This window comes from Myiozetetes cayanensis, unplaced genomic scaffold (assembly GCF_022539395.1).
Source record: "Myiozetetes cayanensis isolate MyiCay16 unplaced genomic scaffold, myiCay2020 scf5-8, whole genome shotgun sequence".
Classification (NCBI taxonomy): Eukaryota; Metazoa; Chordata; class Aves; order Passeriformes; family Tyrannidae; genus Myiozetetes; species Myiozetetes cayanensis.
The window spans coordinates 86,199,579-86,218,573 of record NW_026087742.1 but is presented as its reverse complement, the minus strand read 5'-3'; the positions used below and the strand labels follow the sequence as shown (position 1 = coordinate 86,218,573).

Sequence of the window (18,995 nt, the reverse complement as noted above, 5' to 3'; positions counted from 1 at the left end):
CTGTAGCACGGAGCCATCCTGATGGAGCATGAGCTTTTACTGTTGCCCATCTCTCTACCATCCAGTAGTTATGAGGATAGAAATAAAGCTCAAAAATAAAAATGGATGTCAGCTCCTCCCTTTCCTGTTTATTTGACTTGCTTTTAATTAGTAAGATGAGATCACAGGTGAGATTTTCTGCACTGCCTGGCCCCGCTGTGCTTTAAAGGGTGCAGAAGACTCCCCAACAGTGGCATGATTTCCCAGGCAACCAGAAACTGCTGCAGCAAGAAAGCCGTGGGCAGCTGTGCCGCTTCCTCGCAAAAGGCGAGGGGATGCTGCAAGTAAAAGCAATGCTGTGGGAGTACTGGCTTGTGCAAGACAGGTGGTCCAGAGGGGGAAGGTTGCCATATGTTAGGGGAGGCAGGAAGAGGGCCAGAAAGGTGTGCAGCCATGGGGAATCATGGAGTTGAAACTGCATCTCTGATGGCCTGGCCTCTTTTCAAAGCCCCAGAAATTGCCTGTCATATGTGGCTTGTGTCAGGTGTCAGGTTTCAGTTTTCCGTAATGAAAAGCACTATTAGCAGGTAAAGACAATTCATTAGGTGCAACATAGCAGAACAGTAATTAATTATTAGATATTATTTCTCAGAAAATGCATCTCCAAGATCACATTGAATTAGCAGCAATATTGGACTGATGGAGCATAAACAAGGGTAATGATAAACACCAGTGAATGGATGTGGGAAGAGATGGTTATTAGGGTACCGGCGTGTTTCATGTGGGGTTTATTTAACGATCTCATTAATGAGCTGGAAAAGGAAGTGAATAACCATTTAATTAAGTTTGTATTTGATACTAAATTAGAAGTTGCTGCAGACACCTCCGAGGGCAGAGAAATAAATCAAAAGGAGCTAGAAGCTTGTGCGGTAAAGAAGAAAATGAGATCTGGTATGAAGAAAAAAAGCAAGCTAATCTCCCTGGAAGCAAATAATCTAAAATGTAGCTATCAGTGGAGGAATTCTGGAGAAAGCAGTGTTGAAAGAGAGGTAGGGGTGTTAATGGACTGTACATTCCATCACAGCTTGGATATATGTTTACAGAAGTAACGTATCAAGAAGCAGGAAGGTAATAGCCGTTCATTGTAGGGCTCTAGTGAGAACCCATCTATAATGCTGCACTCTGGTTTGGGCACCCTGTTATCAGAGAGGTATAGACGAATTGGAATGAGTTCAGAAAAGAGCTGTAAAAATGATCCCATATCCCTGGAGATAATGACTTATGAAGAAAGATCAGAAGACGTAAATGTGTAAAGCCTTGTCTGAAAGATGACTGAAGTAGGGCAGAAAAACAGTCTGCAAAAATGTGAAAGCAGAAAGGGAGGAGGATAATTTATCATAGTAACTATTAGTAATAGGATGAAATAATAAGTAACAACAATAAATTTTAAAAGGGCAACTTCAGGTTGAATGTAGGGAAAAATTTCTGACAGTGGAATTTGGGTTGGTTTGCAGAGAAGTTTCCCAAGGGTGAAACTAAAAGCTGCATTCAAGTCATTTAAAATCAAATTGGACAACTCACTAGAAAATGCACCCTGCTATAGGGAACAATCTTCCATTGCCTGGGGAATAAGCTGGATGACTTAATAAGATATTTCACACTCGGGTCTTTATGACTGTGATATTTTAATATGCATGGTCAACTATTTTAGGAAAATATACATTTCTTCTGCTGCCAAGTCTGAAAATACAAACACTTGCATGCAAACATAACTTTTAAGAAGGCAAGTAGCTCTGCTGACAGCACTGCACTGCTGACATGCAAAAACACAAGCCTGAGCTCTTCAAGCTTTTGTGAGCTGAGAGTCTTAGATCTTGAGTTGTCAATATCAAGATGGTATATACAGGTAATCACATAGTTTATGGGTAAGTGAAGAAGTGTGCAAAACAGAAGATGGAGGTTGGAAGCTCCGCTGAAGATGTATAATTATGGTTATTTTTATGGTTATTGCTATTACTACTTATGACTGGTAGTGTGGGGTTCAACTCAGTTTCTTAACTGTTCCCCTTTTTGTTCTGCTGCTTCCACCTCTGTGCTGAGTGTTCATTAGACAGTGTAAAATTGTTTTCTGTACTCTTTTTTTGAACATTTGGTATTTTTAATATATCCTAAAATGTCTAGACAAGATAAAGTGAAAACCTGACCCTCCCTCTGATGAAGAAGAAATGGCAAAACCTATGTATTTAAATGGATAAGAGAGTAACCTCATATTTTACCCCCTATTATAGCAATGTAATGTTGAACTCACTTCACCATTCGTTAGCAGCACAGACAAGCTCACAGGCAGTCAGAGAGGTATGCTCCCTAAAACACCATGATTTTTACATGTGAGTTTTTTTATATTCCTGTTTTCTTTTCTTCCCTGCCCCCTCCCCGATCGGCTGTGTGTGGGGCTGGCAGCCTGGTGGTGTCGCAGCCCAATGCCCGAGCCTCGGGACTCTCCAGCAAGGGGTCGAGCAGCAGCAGCTCCAGTGAATCCGAGACCAGCTCAGAGTCTGACTCAGAGAGCGAAAGCAGCTCCAGCGAGAGTGACGGCAGCAAGCCCTCGCATTACTCCAGCCCAGAGGTAAGGGCTTCTGCTCCCTATGATTTAGGGTGCACTCCATTATTACACCCACTCAGACCTTTCCCCAGCCAAGCCAACACAAGGAGACTGTGGGGAGATGTACAAAAAATGCAAGACAAGGGCCCAGGGATCCTCCTCCTGGCATGCTGTGAAATGCAAGTGGCCAGGGATCCTGGGGCAGATTAAAGGATATGAAACAAAAATGAAGAAAGAAATAAGCCTGTGATATTTTCCTTAAATTGGAGATGAGTGGAGCACCTTGCAAAGCTCACAGCTTGCTTGAAGTTTTATGCAATTCTGCCTCCATAGCAATGGCTTGCTTAGTGTTTAAGTCCTGATGTGGGCTCCCAGCACTGCAAGGGAACTAAAGGCTTTGCCACACAGGGAAGCTGTTATAAAATCAGTTGGAGGGTGGATTTTTAAAGCAAAACAGTTTTCACTCACTTGTCTTGCCTCACTCTCTAAGTGAATTATTCTCTCTTACTGCTGCCTTTATGTGATTTATTTTAATCCACCTCCAAAATGGACTAAACTGAATTACTCATGGTGCAAAACATTGAGCCCAAACTTGTCATCTGGAAAGCTAGTACTGAAAATTTCCACATTTGTAGACAAGTCCTAGCTAAACTACAATTAAGCTGCCAGTGCTATGACACCACCTGCTTTCACTTCTACAGAAAGCTCAACAGACAGAACAAAGCTACTTTCTCTACTCTGCTTTTCTACCAGGATTGACATTTCTAAGTATTTTGGTCAATACACGCCTTTAGAATTAAACCATGAACTCTACAGCCACATCACACACATTAATGTATGAAAAATTTTCAAAAATTTAGTGGCAAGATTGTAAATACACATGAAATACAGTCAGTGTATTTTCCTACTCCACATAAAGCATCCAATCACCAGATTCCTCCTCCCCAAAACTATACCTCGCCTATTCTCTCACCCTAAAAAAATGACACTGAGAAAACACCAAACCTTTCCTCATCTTTTCCTTGGTTATTTGCAGCCAGTCGGGCAAAATTCAGCACTCACAGAAACATCCTTAATATAGTTTTCTCAGGTTCTGTCTCTTTTGTTCCTTATTTAGCACTTATCTTCCTCTCTGTCTTTCCTTCACAGTATTTTCAGATCCATTTCCAGTTAATTTTCCTCTCATTTTGTCCCTTTCCGACATGTCTCTCTCTTCCTTCCAGTCTCTCTTACCTGTTGCCCTCCCTGTGGTACCCCATGTCTTATTTCCCATTCTGAGCTTTCTCATCTGACCTGTTAAGTAAGACCTTGTTCTCTCTCTGCCTAATTCCCCACTGGAATTAGTGCAGAGATCTCATGCTTGATCTCTCCTCTCCATGTGGGATCTTGAAAGGTGAAATAAAAGGGGCAAAGAGAAGAAAGAGAAGGAAACATTGTGAGCGGAAGGAAACATGAGATGAAAGGAGGAGAAGTATAGTACCCAGGAATGGAAGAGTGGTTACTATCTAGACAGTTACCCATGCTGCTTAGACCCGAGAGCAGCAATTCCTCTGGGAATGCATGAAGTTAATTAACTGAGGCAGGTCGTGGATTTCATAAAGTCAAGCAGAGGACTGAGTCATGGAAACATGAAGGAAGTGCCTCCTCTTAAGCATTTTATACATATCCTCTCGAGATCTGTGGAACTACTTTCGTACAGAGCCTGAGTTGTCAGTGATCATTGTCACGAAACAGCTGCACCACTCCAACAGATTGCTTGTCTCTTCGCATTATATTTGTGTGGTTTGTCTTCTAGGACATGCTGTCTGAAATATGCATATACAAAAATGTAAATTACCCAAAAACATGATGGCTGCAGTGATTTTCATAGGGCATTTTCATCCCTTAATGGGATATGGGAGATGGCACAACGTGGATAGGGTCAGGGTGTCCCGGGGAAGTAGGATACCTGTGTTTTCCCCAAGGGCAAATGCTTTCCCAGGCCTATCGTATGACTGATGGCACCAGTTCAAATGTGCTTACACGATGTCTCTGACTGGAAGTCATTTCAGCTTTGCATAAATGCTTTAACTTACATTTATGCAGCCGGTGAAGACATCTTTCTAAAATACATGCCAGCTTCTTACCCAGTAAATGGAAAGAGATAGGTCCTTGGGAGCTCTTTGAAGGGAGGTCCTGTCCACTTAAGTAGCAGACTCAGTTCCAGAACTAGTCTTAAAATTAATTTAATCTGTTGGATAAGACAAAAAAAGTAAATACATCTTTGCTTTTGATTTAGCATTAACTGGTAAACTGAGGTACAATGAACTTGAGTACTCCAGCACAGTGCTGGGCAGGAACTCCATATTTCCAGGTTGGGAGGAACTTAATCTAGAAATCTGCAAGCCATTATAAGGCCTTCATTCTTTTATTTTCTCTCATAATCTGAAATATTATATGCATACACTCAAAGATTTTTATTTCTAGGACAGTGTATCTTCTGCATATGAGGTTATATAACAATTCAATTGCTGTTTCATTTCATCTGTAATTTTTTCCTCATCTCATTTTGAGATCTCGAAGTTGTCCTCAGGTGTTTAAATGCAGTTGCCTAGAGTGTAAAAGCAGCTCATTGTAAAGCATACATATGAAGTAGGTTAGATGAATTGCACCCTAAAAGTGTCTGTTTCTTTCCATTGACTATTTAGAGCCTGTAGTGACTAGCTCAGCTGTCTACACTTTATGTGTGCAGTAAACTAAGAATAATGTCTGAGCTAGTACAGGAGACAACATTCAGACTAGTTTCAGTGATGTGGACAAATAAGGTGCCTCAGACATTATTGTGAGTAGTTACAGTTTTGTGGACTGCCAAACCTAAAATTATGAACAAGGGACTGAGACTTCTATCTCCTGTTTCTTTGCTGAAGTAATCAATTCTTTGAATGACCTTAATTAACGTCATAAAGGAGGAATCTGGAAAACAATGACGTCTTGTCCTTGCAATTATTTCAGATGGTAAAAAAAACTTTGGTGTCAAATCTACAGAAAGAGCTACATTTCTAAAGCTAAGAATTTGGGGTGTTTGTTCTTTGTTCCATTGAATTATCCTGCAGACCTTCAGTAAAGCAGGCTTTGGTTATACAGCTGTGAATTCCCACTATGCAGGGAGGACGAGAGGGGAAATGGGCAGGAAGGAAGCAGAGAAGCCATCACATGGGACAAAGGATATCAGTGGAGACTCAACAGTAACCGGTCCAGAAGACAAAGACACCCTTTTCCACCAGCCCCACTTACCAGATTGCAATGTCCTTTACAGACTCTGCTGTTGGAACTAGTTCACAACCAGGATCCTCCTTTTTGAGGATCCACATATACAAAGGAAAAGGGGATTTTACCACTAGACCAGTTATAGACACTATCTTTACCTTTGCAAATAGGATTCATGGGCTTTAACTGTCCTGTGGACTATTTTTCAGTAAGACTACAAACTACACTCTCTCTTCCCTCCAGAGAAAACTCTTTATGGCAAGAACTGCCTCATACAGTATATGCGTGCTGAGCCTTAACACATGGGAATCCCCAGGTCTAATTTTTTAAAGCATTAGCATCAGTGTTAACAGTACCAATAAAGTAGTGATAATAAGAAGAATCACCATCATCTTCTCCTTCTTCTTCATCTTCATCATCATCATCATCACTGTCCATGCCTTAAATATAACGAGAAAGCGACAGATTTGTAAGGGGATTGCCCTGAATGAAGTATTTGATAGCAGGTCAGCCCAAGCAAGGTACCATAAGGTTAAATTTGTATCTGGATTTACAATAGGCAGAGTAGACTGCAGGGATGGCAAATAGCTCAGTCCTACCCAGAGTGGGCTAAGTCCATGCACATATCATAGGCTATCTAATATCTCAGTGAAAGTGGGTTCATGCTTCAAGTTTCCCACGTTAGCCGCACCTGAGGTGCCTCACAGGCGTAGAGTGACCCCATTACACTGTCATTGTTTAACAGCCCTTTACCCCAGGAAGTGTTTCTGGATAGTGTTTTGACAGAAGTTTCTTTTTGGATGTATGCCACTCATACCTCTGGTTGCACTTGCAGCCTTGGAGAGATCTGAGATATGTAGATACGCTGTGTGGGAGTCATCCCACCTAAATTTGCACACTTCTGCTGTAGATACCTACATCTGCTCATCACCTCAGCCTCCCCTTTACAGTCTGTGGTGAAGAAAAGACGTTTTTAGGGCCCAGCTCATCTGGTCTATTTCAGATGTCTATTTCAAGAGGGAATTTTTCACACCCTACAGGAGCAGTCCACTGATGGGAGAAGGAACTTGTTGACTAGCTCAGATATAGGTGTCTGTATATTGTACAGATGAATCCACCCACATTTAAGGAAATGTATCATATCCTTCTGCTTCTCCATGAAGCCTGGCACATGTGTATGTCTGTGGTGCACTGATCCCCAAAACTATCTTTGCTCTATAAAGTTTTCTGGCTTGGTTTTCATGCCAAGTCTATATTTAATTGCTGTTAATGACTGTTATTCCTGTTACTGGCCACCACAGGCTTTACCCCAATTTAAATCCAGCCAGCCAATTCTTTTAAAAGGTCCAAGGGGCAACCCAATTCCATGACACAAAAAAACAAAGGGCAGACAGCATTCTGGTATCAGAATACTCTGAACATATATATTCATATCTATTTCCATCCTTACATGCTGCTGAAAAATTTCCAGTTCAAGCAAACTAACCTTTCTTCCATAGAATGGTATGTAACGTGCTAAGAGAGGTGATGTGGACTGGAGAATTAGGGATTTTCTTTTTCTCCCACAAATTATTACAATCAGGCATTTAAAATGGACTGGCAAAAACTTTCAAGGGAATTTTCCCAATCCCTTTTTTTTTACCAGACCTCATATTCATTCTTGACTGTCATGATTTCGTTCCCTCACAAGGTACTTTATTTTTTACTTGATTTCAAAGTACAGTCATTTTCAGGTAGAACAATCGATTGAATAAATTACTTCCAAAAATGAACTGGCATCACTCATATACACTGACAATCTCAAATATTCCAAAACTGAAGCAGGGCCCAAAATTAGTGAGAAAAGTTTTAAAATTCTGATTTTTTAAATTTGGATTCTTTTAATTTACCTGATAGGCTGTAGGCATTTTACTTTTGGCAGGTGCATCTTAAGGGATTTTTTTAGCACAGATCTTAAGGGTTTTTTTCAGCAGCCACAAGGATTTAAATTTTTATTTAAATAAATCCCAAAAGTGCACCTGAAACTCCTGACAAAATCAGTAAAGCTGGCAACACTGTTGATCCTTTTTATTGGACTTCATAGCTGGCTAATAGGTTGGTGGGACTATAGTTATTCCACCTAAATAGCAGAATTCCACTCCAGGAAAGTGCTGCATTGCCAAGTTATAGCACCGTAGCACTTAATCACTGTTTTCTGCTGCTTTACTGTGACCCCTTGAAATCCATATTTGGTGAACCACTGTTTTCAAGAATTACAAGGTACATAAAGAAGCAGAATGGGATGTAACAGAAGAACTGGAATTTTTTTCAGCTATCAAGTGACACTCACTCTGACCTATACTATGGGCAGAGGTATATTTTTCCCCATGTGCTTCTGATGTATGCTCTTTTTCTTAAATACACCTGAACAGTAGAAAGACTCCCATGTATAGTGAACCTTTTATTTATATATCTAGTAAATCCAGTGTGTGCACAATGAATGGCACCAAACAAATCTATCTGTATTTTCAACAACAATAAAAAAAAAGGTGGTGTTCACTTTAGATAAAGAGTTAAGAGTTGTAAAAATACAACTTCATCCAAGAGAAATATTGACCATCCATTTTCAAGATTTACAGCTCAGGAAAGAAATTCCTCATGTAAGATATTAGGGAGTGTGCTTTAAAAGAAATAAACTTTAGGCAATCCAGCAAACTTCCCATAGGTTTTGGCTAGCTCAATAATGAGTAAACTAGACACTTTTGCTAGAAGGAATATTCTTATCATATGAATTTCGATGTCTAATTTTTTTGCTTATTTTAGGAGCCTTTGCTCCATGTAGAGTGAATACAACCCTCAGAGGGTGATTCTGGAGGCGCCCTTGGCTGTGCATGAAACCTGTGTTGCCCTCAGGCATCTACTTTAAAAAAGAAGAGACTCTTTTAAGTTAGATACTGTGGATATTCTCTCTTGAGCAAACTTTCCTACAGAGCACTGATGGCTTTCATGTTCGACTCATGACACACTTTTTGATTATTCATATGCAATAGCTTGGTGAATCAAATTTTGGTTCCAGCTGAGGAAATTAGGAGACTTTTCACTTTCACTTCTGTGAGGTTAGGTTATGGTTGGCCATCTACTCCATCATTTATTTCTTTTTGGTTTTTTTTTTTCTTTCCTCTTCATTTTATTATGTTCAAATTGCTGACTGCAAGAAGCACTAGAAAACACTCGCATATTGTTCTGAAATAACATCGTCTGAGCTGTGGTTACATTTGAAATCATGATTATCCCACTTCTTCCCTGTCCAAACACCATTATGTTTTAGATGCTCTCTTATAACTTGATGGTGTTGTGACAGAAACGAAGAGAAAAGCTAACAGCCGCACAATACTCCCAAAATGAGAACTTGACAGCACCACCACACAACAAATGTTTGTGGGATCTCAGAGGATTATAACATCAATACCAGGCAGATTACATGAATCGCCTGGTTAGCCCTCCAACTCCCCACCAAATGCTTCTTAAAATACTTTCTGTATTTACTGTGATGGCACAGGACACAGAATACATATCCCTAGTTTTCCTACTAGCTGTCTTCCCTTGTACCCTGCCTTGTTTTCATCCCTTCCTATCGCCATTACATTTTTTTCTATTTGGAAAAAGTGTTTCCCAGTAAAGCAAATGTGTGAATCACCCTTGGAAATGACGAATCACAAAAGCCATCCTCTTTTCCAGTGTCATTCTGAAATCAAAAACATCCCCACTTGCAAGGCATGCCCCATGAGCCGTGTCCTGCCGCGCAGGGCCAGTGCCCAGGGCTTGCTGTAGACTGGGGATGGCTTCTTGGTCCAGAGGAAAATCTCTGTGGTACCAGGAGGGACGCGGCGTTTCTGCGCCCCTGAGGGACCCCCTGGGTGGCGGCAGCAGCGTCTCGGCACTAAGCTCGTGTCCATCTGTTCCTCTTTCAGCCCGAGCCCCCCTCGTCCAACAAGTGGCAGCTGGACAAGTGGCTGAATAAAGTTACCACGCACAAAGCACCCATCCTAACCCACCACGATGGCCCGGCGCTGGAAGCCCATCCCTACTACGGCCGCGTGAAGGTCGAGCGGCAGGAAAGCGAGAAGGCCCCGGCGGAGGGCCCGGCCGAGCCCCGCGGCGGGGAGAGCCGCACCGCCGCCGCCGGGGACGGGCCGCGGCCCAGGACCGCCAGCAAAGCGCCCGGCAGCAAGGGCAGCCGGCAGAAGTCACCCCTCGCTGCCGACGGCGCGCCCCCGAGGCGGGCGGCGGGGAAGAAGGCACCGCGGCGAGCCGAGAGGACCTCCGCCGGAGACGGCCCCCACTGCCCCGGCGCAGAGGAGCCCCCCCGGAGCCACAGCTTCGCCGAAGGCACCGCTGGCGAGGCGCTGAGGGCCCGGCCCGGCGGCACCGGCAGCGGCGGGGGCTGCAGAGCGGGGCATCGCCGGGAGCCCCGCTCGGCTGCGGCTGGTGAGAAGCGTCGGGCCCGGGGGCCGAGCAGAACGGCGCCCAAATCCAAGGAGTTCATCGAGACCGAGTCTTCGTCCTCTTCATCCTCCTCTGACTCCGGCTCTGAGTCGGAGCGGGAGGAGCGCCCGCTGCCCAAGGCGCCAGCGGCGGCCGGGTCCGAGCCGCGTGCCAAGGACGCGGGGACCGGCACCGCCAGCAAACCCCAGGGCGGCTGCAGTGCCTTTGGCTCAGTTAATGCCAGGACTAGTAGTGAAATAGCAAAGGAGCTGGAGGAACAGTTTTACACCCTGGTTCCTTTCGGTAGGAATGAGCTCCTGTCTCCTCTGAAAGACAGTGATGAGGTAAAGTCGCTGTGGGTCAACATTGACTTGGCTCTTTTGTCCAGGATTCCAGAGCGTTTGCCCGAAGAACCGCTGGCCATGAGCGCCGAAGCAAACCAGGCGGCCAGCCTCCCGCAGGGTAGTAGTGCTGAACCCCCCGCAGAGAAGGGTTTACCGAAATCTAGAAGGAAACGCAAGGTGAGCTGCTGGGGGACCGATCAGAAGGGGTAGGGGAGCCTCCAGCAAGTGGGAGGCAGGCATCGCTTGTGCCCACATCCAGTGCTCAATGGCAGTGTCTTCTCCAGGACAGCATTTCAGACCTGGGATTTGTCCCTGCTTCCCACATAGGGACCGGCCAAACCCTAGGGGAGTTGCCATCCCAGGAGGTGATGAAACTTTCTGATCACGAGGGATCACAGCCCCTTGGAGACAGCATTCACTGCTGCCTCATGCCTTTGCGTGCCTTAGCGAAAGCACTGCATTTTTAGTAGGATAGTTTTCTCTCATGAGGTTTCTCTCAAAAAAACTGAGCATTTGGAAGTGATGCTCGGGTCAGCAAAGGGACAGCTATCTACTGTTTTGTCATGGTCTGCATGGTATCACTGCGTGTGTGGTAAAAGAAGAGGCAGCATCATTTTTCCCTTTAGATTGTCAGCAAGAGGCAAACCCTTCAGCCCCAGCAGGGAGCCCTGGCTTTGTAGGGGTGCACTAACGGAGACCTGGGACCAGCCCCGTTCTGGAACCTGCCTCCCTCACACCTTATTGGCCCGTTTTTCCCTCAGGACTGTGTAGAAGTGGGATCATAGTCCATTAGTTGCCCCCTCCCCAGCAGCACTGTCACAGCAGTCAGGTGGGCACAGCCCTCTGATCACATCCACCCCTCCACCCAAGCTCTCTCACATGCTTTCTGCTGCTAAGGAGAAAACCCCCTCCCTCCACTTCATGGCCACAGCTGTCCACCAAGCAGGCTTTCTGGTCTGTTTGTACTGATCTGACCCCAAAAGTGACGCTAAACTGGAATCGCCATCTGCTCAATATCTGGGCAGTTTTGCTGTGCAGTCATCTGTTGCCCTCTGAGCTACTGTATGTGTGCAGATGGATCTGTATATTTTTGAGGACCATTTATCTACAGCTGTCTTCCCTATTGTTTTATCTTACTTCATTTTTGGAGGGGTTTTTTAGTATCTGAAAGGTAGCAGCCCTGTTTCAAGTGGGGAAGTGGTGGAAACAATTCAAGTTTCATATTGTTCTCCTTTGTTTACACACTGACCCTCTAGATTTTATTTTCATAAGACATGGACCCATCGTCTCTCATCCATGTCAGTATATACTCAAAGAAATTATCATTGTAACAAAATGACAGAAAATACCAGCCCCTGACTTGTTGAAATACTTTTGGACATGTAGTAAATCCAAACCCTACAAAATTATTACTTTTCTCTTCACTCAGTGTGAGAATGAGGAGGAGTGCAGAGACATCAAGAAGACTCACTTAGAGCGAGAGAGTTCTTCACGATTAGCTGCCTCTGCCCACAGCATCACAACAGCAAATCACTGCAATATGAATGAAAATAGGTAAGCCTTTCCTTCTTATTTATCACTGAGTCATACAAACAGTTGCAATTTAATGCTGTGTTATTTTTTACTTTAATAGGATTTATTTTTTATTTATTGTATTTTATGTTGAAAAATTACCCACTGTGTTCTCCATTCTTCTGGTTTAATGAACAAGTTAGTAGCTCCTGACGTATTCATGTACTTGCATTTTTGTCCTGTTGCACAAAGAAGTTGTGAGCTCAAGTGTGAGGCTCATGGGATGAGTAATTGTAGCTAGAGCAGTGTGATTGTCTGAGAGGTAGTCACAAACGCTGTGTTGTAGGCACCAATTCACATATACAACCATCTTATAGCCATTTCCTTGTAGTGCTGCGAGTTTCAAGCTTGAAGTTTGACTGTATAAATAGAATTATGTATCAGCTCTGTGGAAAACATTGAAAACCACATTCATAACAATGCCTGCAATACTCCTTTCCAGAATATATTTGAGATCCACTGTTTCTGAGGTTATAAGCATTCCATTCTGTGTAATTAGTAAGTGCTCTAGGACAAGGAACTTAGACTTTTAAAAACGTGAAATTTTTAAAGGATGTAGGGCATGAAACAAATATAAATATTTAGCACTTGCTGGCATGGTTTATGCACACAGACCCCTGTCAATGTCAGAGCAATCACACTTGAGTTTCTCTGGAGGCTTCCAGCAGTCAACCTTAGACATGCATCTTCTCAGAGTTAAACTGCATGCTGCTTGGTACATACTGGTCATCAGTATTTTTTTTTTTAAATCATTTTTCTAGTAGTATCAGTATATCTCTTGGGCTGAATCTGCTATAAAATAAGAAAACATCTGTATTTATTATAGAAGGCTTTTCTATTGTACATATCACTGATGAGCTTGAGCAATTCTTGTCATTAATACTGAAAAAATCATGGCAAAAACTAATGTCTGTAGTGCTTATTCAAAAATATGCATTCGATGTCTTTGTCCTGACATGTCACATACATTGCATGTAGTGAAAACAATACGCAGAACAGTTTGCTCTGTTGGGGGTGGCAGCATGCAGACATGCCATTCCTGTTGCCGCAGTGTCACGTTTTACATTGCATTCATTTTCAGAGAGTAGCATGGCTGTCATAGCTTGCTGTGTCACAGGGTTAATTCTGTGCTTGCAGGAAGCAGGGCAATAATGTGTGTTTTTCTTAACATTATAGTCAGTACTTCTGGTAGCAACAGTATATTAAAGAAACAAAGAATGTCTGAAATGTATATTTGCCTCCTAATCGTTTCCTGATTTGCTCTGCTTCCAAGATGTTTCTGTGGTTTGTGCTAGTGTAGGACATGATATCAAATGCTGATATTCTCACAGCTGAGGAAGGGCTACCGAGGCTGTAGCTAAACGAGCAGAGCAGATATCAGGACCTCCTGGTACTCTTGTAATCAGCAGCTGTTCATGTTGTCACATCCCCTCTCCAGTTACACCACCACAGATGCCTATGAGAATCTCCTGTAAATACACTCAAGAAACTTGTTTGAAACAAGAACTTCCTTTTCCTTTTCCTCTTCCTCTTCCTTTTCCTCTTCCTCTTCCTTTTCCTTTTCTTTTTCCTTTTTTAATTTTTCCTTTTTTATTTTTCCTTTTTTCTTTCTTTCTCTTTTTTCCATTTCCTTTTTTCTTTTTTTCCATTTCCTTTTTTCTTTGTCTTTTTTCCATTTTTTATATCTTTTTTCCTTTTTTCTTTATCTTTTTTCCTTTTCCTTTTTTCTTTTTCTTTTTTCTTCTTTTTTCTTTTTCTATCTCTTTTTTCCTTTTTTCTTTTTCCATTTTATTTTTCTTTTTCTCTTTTTCCTTCTTTTGTTTGGTTTTTATTTTTTTCCACAAGTATTATTATTCATCTCCCAGAAGAGTCACCCAGACATTTTTGGCAGCACAGCTGAGGGCTGGTAGCAAAGGTAGGAGCAAAACCACTTACAGACATGAGCATTTTCTGCTGTGGAATTACAGTCTGAGGTGCAGACTAACCAAGAAAGGCTGCAGGGTCAGGCAGAGATACCCCAAATATCTCGTACCTATATCAGATGCCACAATCTGTCCATTCCCAGCAGATGACAGCTCTGAGACTGTCCTTTGCTGCAGGTTGCACGGCTTCTCAGTAAAAGAAAATGTACTGCTGTGCTTTGACCGCTCACAATAAGTTTAGGTGGGCCCTACTCAATGTGCCAAAGGCCATGTGGAAGGTGCGCAGTTAAAACTACAAATTTCAGCTGCTCCTCGCAAGCTCTGTGCCAAGCTTTTGAGGCTTGGGTACACTTCTAAAGAGCTGTGGCTTCCCTTGGATGCTTCAGGCCCACACTTTGACAGTGATGTGTAACCGCGGTTAGCCAAGCCATGGGTTTATGTTTGAAAAGAGGAAAAGAAATGACAGCAGCAACCTGCACATTCAACATACTGCTAAAGATCTTTTTTTTTTTCTTAGGGGGAGAAGAAGGGCACAGTTGTCTATCTTACATATCCAGAGTCCTGCTTTTGTAAGCAGCATTGGTCATTAAAGCAAAACAGTTGACAGAGTGTTTTAAAGGTACTACAGGCTGTGAAACAGTAAAGCTTCTGAATTACAATTCATGGCTTCTTTTACAGCTAGTTTTTAAAGACTTGCCAGATAAATGGACAAATGTATGATAAGAGCACATTTAATTAGCTCCGTTCCCTGAAATTATGTGCAGAGATGAAGTATAGTTCTTACTGTATTCTTTTTTGCAATTCCATTAAGTGTATATTGTCTGATACAGTAACTATAAAGAAGTGAGAATTGTCCATAAAAAGTAATAGTCTGAATAAAGGGGAATGTGACAGGGAAAGGTATAGTGTTAAAATAGTCCTTCTGACCTTAATTGCAGTTTTAGTCTTAATGTCAACTGTCTCCTTAAAAAAACTTGCATTTTTTTGTGTGTTGCTTTAAGATTTTCAGCTAAATATTTTCTTCAAATTAGTGCGTCTGAAGTTTATTTCTGGGAATATTTTTATGGTGTGTCTGACTTCTCTTCATCCAAAGCTTCTTTTGAATAAATGAAGGCTGAAAATACTGTCTGTGTTATAGCTTTCTGCTTTAGAAGACGGAGTAGCTCACATTTCTCTGCGTCTACTGTTTGCATATGCTTCCTTTTTCTGCATTAACAGTCTATCTTGCTTTGTCTTCAAAATCTGTATTAGATTAGTATAAACAGTGCTACCAAAGGCTGGCCAGTGAGCACAAAGACAAGCCAGACATCTTTAAACACATTTCCTGTTTTAGTTCACACATGGTTTTATTGCCATGGTTTATAAATTGTCACCTGTAATGGTGAAATAGGGCTCCATAACCTGAACTTACACTTCAGAGCCTAATCTTTGTCTCCAGCTATCCCTTAAGAAATGGTGAGCAAGTGGCCATTTATCTCTGTATTTTTTTTTCAAGTACTGTGATACAGACTTTATATTAACTCTAGAATTACAATTTGCCTTGAAGGGAAAGAGAAGAAACATGATACAAATTTGTAAATGAACTCTTGGTCCCAATACTGTAAGCTTGTTTCCAGATACCCATAGACTTTATCCTGCCAGCAGATTTTAAATTCAAAGTTTTGGTAATATATAAAACATTTACTTTTCTCAAAGCCAGCTTTGTGACACTCCATTACTGTAATTTCCATTTCCAGCTTGGCAATACCAATAAATAAAAATGAGAAAATGCTTCGGTCACCCGTCTCTCCCCTCTCTGATGCATCAAAACACAAATACTCCAACGATGATTTAACTTCCTCCAGCAGACCTAATGGCAGCAGTCTATTACCTTCCATCTCCTCCAGCAAAAAGCATAAGGGTGAAATCCAGTCGCAGCCACATCCCGGAGACTTCAATGTAAGTGTATGCTGTTGTTCACAATATAAAGCCTAGCAGTATATTTTTCACTTTGTAATGCAGTCTAAGATAGTTTTGCAGAACATTATGCAAAACAAAAAAAAAATTGTAATAATGAATGTTACTTTGTAAGTTCCTCTTTTCTGGCTTGGAGCTTAGCAAGGCACAGAAGAAAGAAAAGAGGGCAGGCTGTAAAATGGGCAAATAACAAAGGCTACATAAGCAAAGGGTAAAAGCTAATGGCCCAAAACGAATAGCTGTAGGCCTCCAGAGCATTGCTTGGACATGATGCAAGGCCCTGCATTCATGGTGCATCAGGCCCCTACTGTATAAGGGCTGCCACTGCCTTAACCATGAGTGTGCCTGCGGACAAATTCTCTTACCTGTCTTAGAAAAAAGTTTCTCAGATCCTACTTACACCAGTGAACAGCTTAGCACCAGGCTCACAACTCAGCTCCATCAGAGCCCAGGTATTCATATCCTTATCGGAGAGTCCTGCTCACACTAAATGTGCCCAGAGCACTGTTCCAGATAAGGCTGTATTACTACACTGCATGGTGGCCACTCCTTCAGAGCACAGAGAGGGAGGAATAGGTGGATGCCCCCATTTATGCATGAGTTCTGTGATTAAGATGATGGAGTAGAGAGCCTGTTAGCTCTTTTGATTCAGGGAATTCCCATCTTTCTCTCTCTCTTTCTCTTATTTCTCAAAATCATACCATACCCTCGGGCCTACAGGACACTGATGGTAGAAGATCAAGGGCATAATGTTGTCACATCTTCCCCATGACGCTGTTCTGCTTTGTGTGAAATTCCTAGAAAAAGCAATTTGGATATTATGATCCTGATGCCCACTGCTGGAGCACCTAGTCACGCTGTTAGGGTGCTCTTCTGCCCATGCTTCTCTCTTTGCTACAAAAGCTGTTTATATATTTTATCCTGTATCTATTTGCAGTATTTGTTATTTGATATAAAAGAGGCTTCAAAAGCCTAAGTATTAGTGCCTGAGCAACTTTTAGGTAAAAAGGCTACCTAAGTTGTAGCAGTGGTCTCTTCCACTTTTGCTGTTGTGATAAATGGCCCCACAGTGTCTGTTGGTATATATGCATATACTTTTTTTTTTTTGAGAGTGGAGGAAGAATTAGTAAATATAATATTAATTTTGAACACTTTTTCAAAAACAAGTTATCATAAATTGTATGTTTCAAGAATATCTCACAGATGCTTTTGGTAAATTGAAATAAACCAATTATATAAAATATTCCAATAAAAAGGCCTTTAACATATTATAGTTATTAATTTATTTTTCATTCATTAAATGCAAAGTTTTAAACATTTAAACTTCTAAAATATAAACTTAGATGTTTATAATCCATTCAGAATTATAATTATATGATCCTTCACCGGGTATCTTGAAAATAATTTAATTTCCTTTACAGGCAAATGTGTTGGAAATCAAAAGTAAAGGGTGATTGCTTTATGATCCACACCCTTAGCAAATGCATTTCACTGAGATTTTCTGCATAGCCTAGCAATGCACCATTTGGTCAACATTTAACAACCCTTGCAATAAAATTCTTATGTATCTGGTTATTCATCTGAAAACTTTAGCCTGCTGAACTGATCCGGATGTGCCATATAGAAGATGAGACCTCATGAACTATAAATGGTAAAGTCAGCTTTGTTTTATCCCATCTTCTCATCTGGCACCTAACTGGCAGATCCTTCAAATTTCTGTCAAAAAACTGCAAGCCAGGGTTGCCCACAGTAGGCTTTTATCTATTTGAGGTTTTTTCCCATTTCCCTGGTGCCTTTTGTGTCTCACTGACAAAGAACAGTGATTTTTGGCAGTGGTTATCAACCAAAAACAACCTGGGGCCCTCTGTTTTGCACTGTACCAGTGCGTAGCGGCCCAACACAGCAGGTCACTTGGTAGAACAAAGGGCTCAGGAGGCCACATGAAGAATAGGACTGCAGCTGAGGGAATGCATGAGACCCTGCCAAAAGACATGTTCTTCCACTGCAGCACAGAGAAGTGGTCTTGCAAGGTGATCAGGAGCCCAGAGTACAAAGAAACCTGGACCTTGGGCTACAAATTCATACCACACAAGTACCTCAGCAATGCAGCGTGAAACGAGTCAAACATGTAAGTTCTTGCTCTCCTGAGGCAAGGGGCAATGCTAGTTTGGAAGCTGAAAGCTAGAGATATAACTTGCTCTCCTAAACAGATCTATTCTTTAAGAATTTCACTTACTGTATTTCAGAGTGTTGATAGTTACTAATAGTTCAGCTCAGTTTCTTCTGTTTATCATATTGAAATTCAAGCCCTTTACAAAGTGCTCTGACCAATATCTGTGAATTTATGGCTGTTAGTGACAGGACACTTGTACATACTCCCCGCTCAAATAGTAGGAAAACTAACTTCTAATTTACAACACAGTGCAAAGACACTCTGGTTTTTTGTTATTTGTAATTTTTTTAAGTTAGTAACCAATTCCTCAATGTCTTATTTACTGTTTGTTGTCTAGAAAGCAGTTCACATCAATTCAGAAAATACTCTTCTCTGCAATAAGCCACAGTCCCAAACAGAGCCTTGGTCACCTCTGTCCAGCACACCCAGGGACTGCAGAAGGACAAAGCTTATCTTTGATGATATGTAAGTACAAATGGCTTTAAAATAAAACAATGTCATTTTTTGCATTTAAAAAAGAAAAATACAATTTGTCCAACAGGAGACATGGCCAGAATTCTAGTAAGACTTATTGTACATTGAGAAATGAATGAGACATACCACATAAACTCCTTAGTTTTTCATCATAAATTAAATCTCTAACCATAGAATAGAAGAATTCATAGCAAATGGTTTGGATTTGAAAGGACCTTAAAGACCATTTAGTGTCAACCCCTTCGCCACAAGTAGGGGATGCC

At 41.8% G+C, this 18,995-nt stretch overlaps 1 protein-coding gene across 4 annotated transcripts in view; it reads left to right on the top strand.

Annotated features, from left to right (window-relative positions):
* Nucleotides 1–18,995, top strand: part of AFF3 (ALF transcription elongation factor 3) — a 320,625-nt gene that overhangs the window by 276,383 nt on the left and 25,247 nt on the right. For all 4 annotated transcript variants that reach the window (XM_050331225.1, XM_050331226.1, XM_050331224.1 and 1 more), the window contains 5 exons: nt 2,440–2,605; nt 9,778–10,812; nt 12,065–12,189; nt 15,866–16,067; nt 18,596–18,723. In XM_050331225.1, the coding sequence (XP_050187182.1) occupies nt 2,440–2,605; nt 9,778–10,812; nt 12,065–12,189; nt 15,866–16,067; nt 18,596–18,723 (1,656 nt within the window). The remainder of the gene's footprint in view (nt 1–2,439; nt 2,606–9,777; nt 10,813–12,064; nt 12,190–15,865; nt 16,068–18,595; nt 18,724–18,995) is intronic.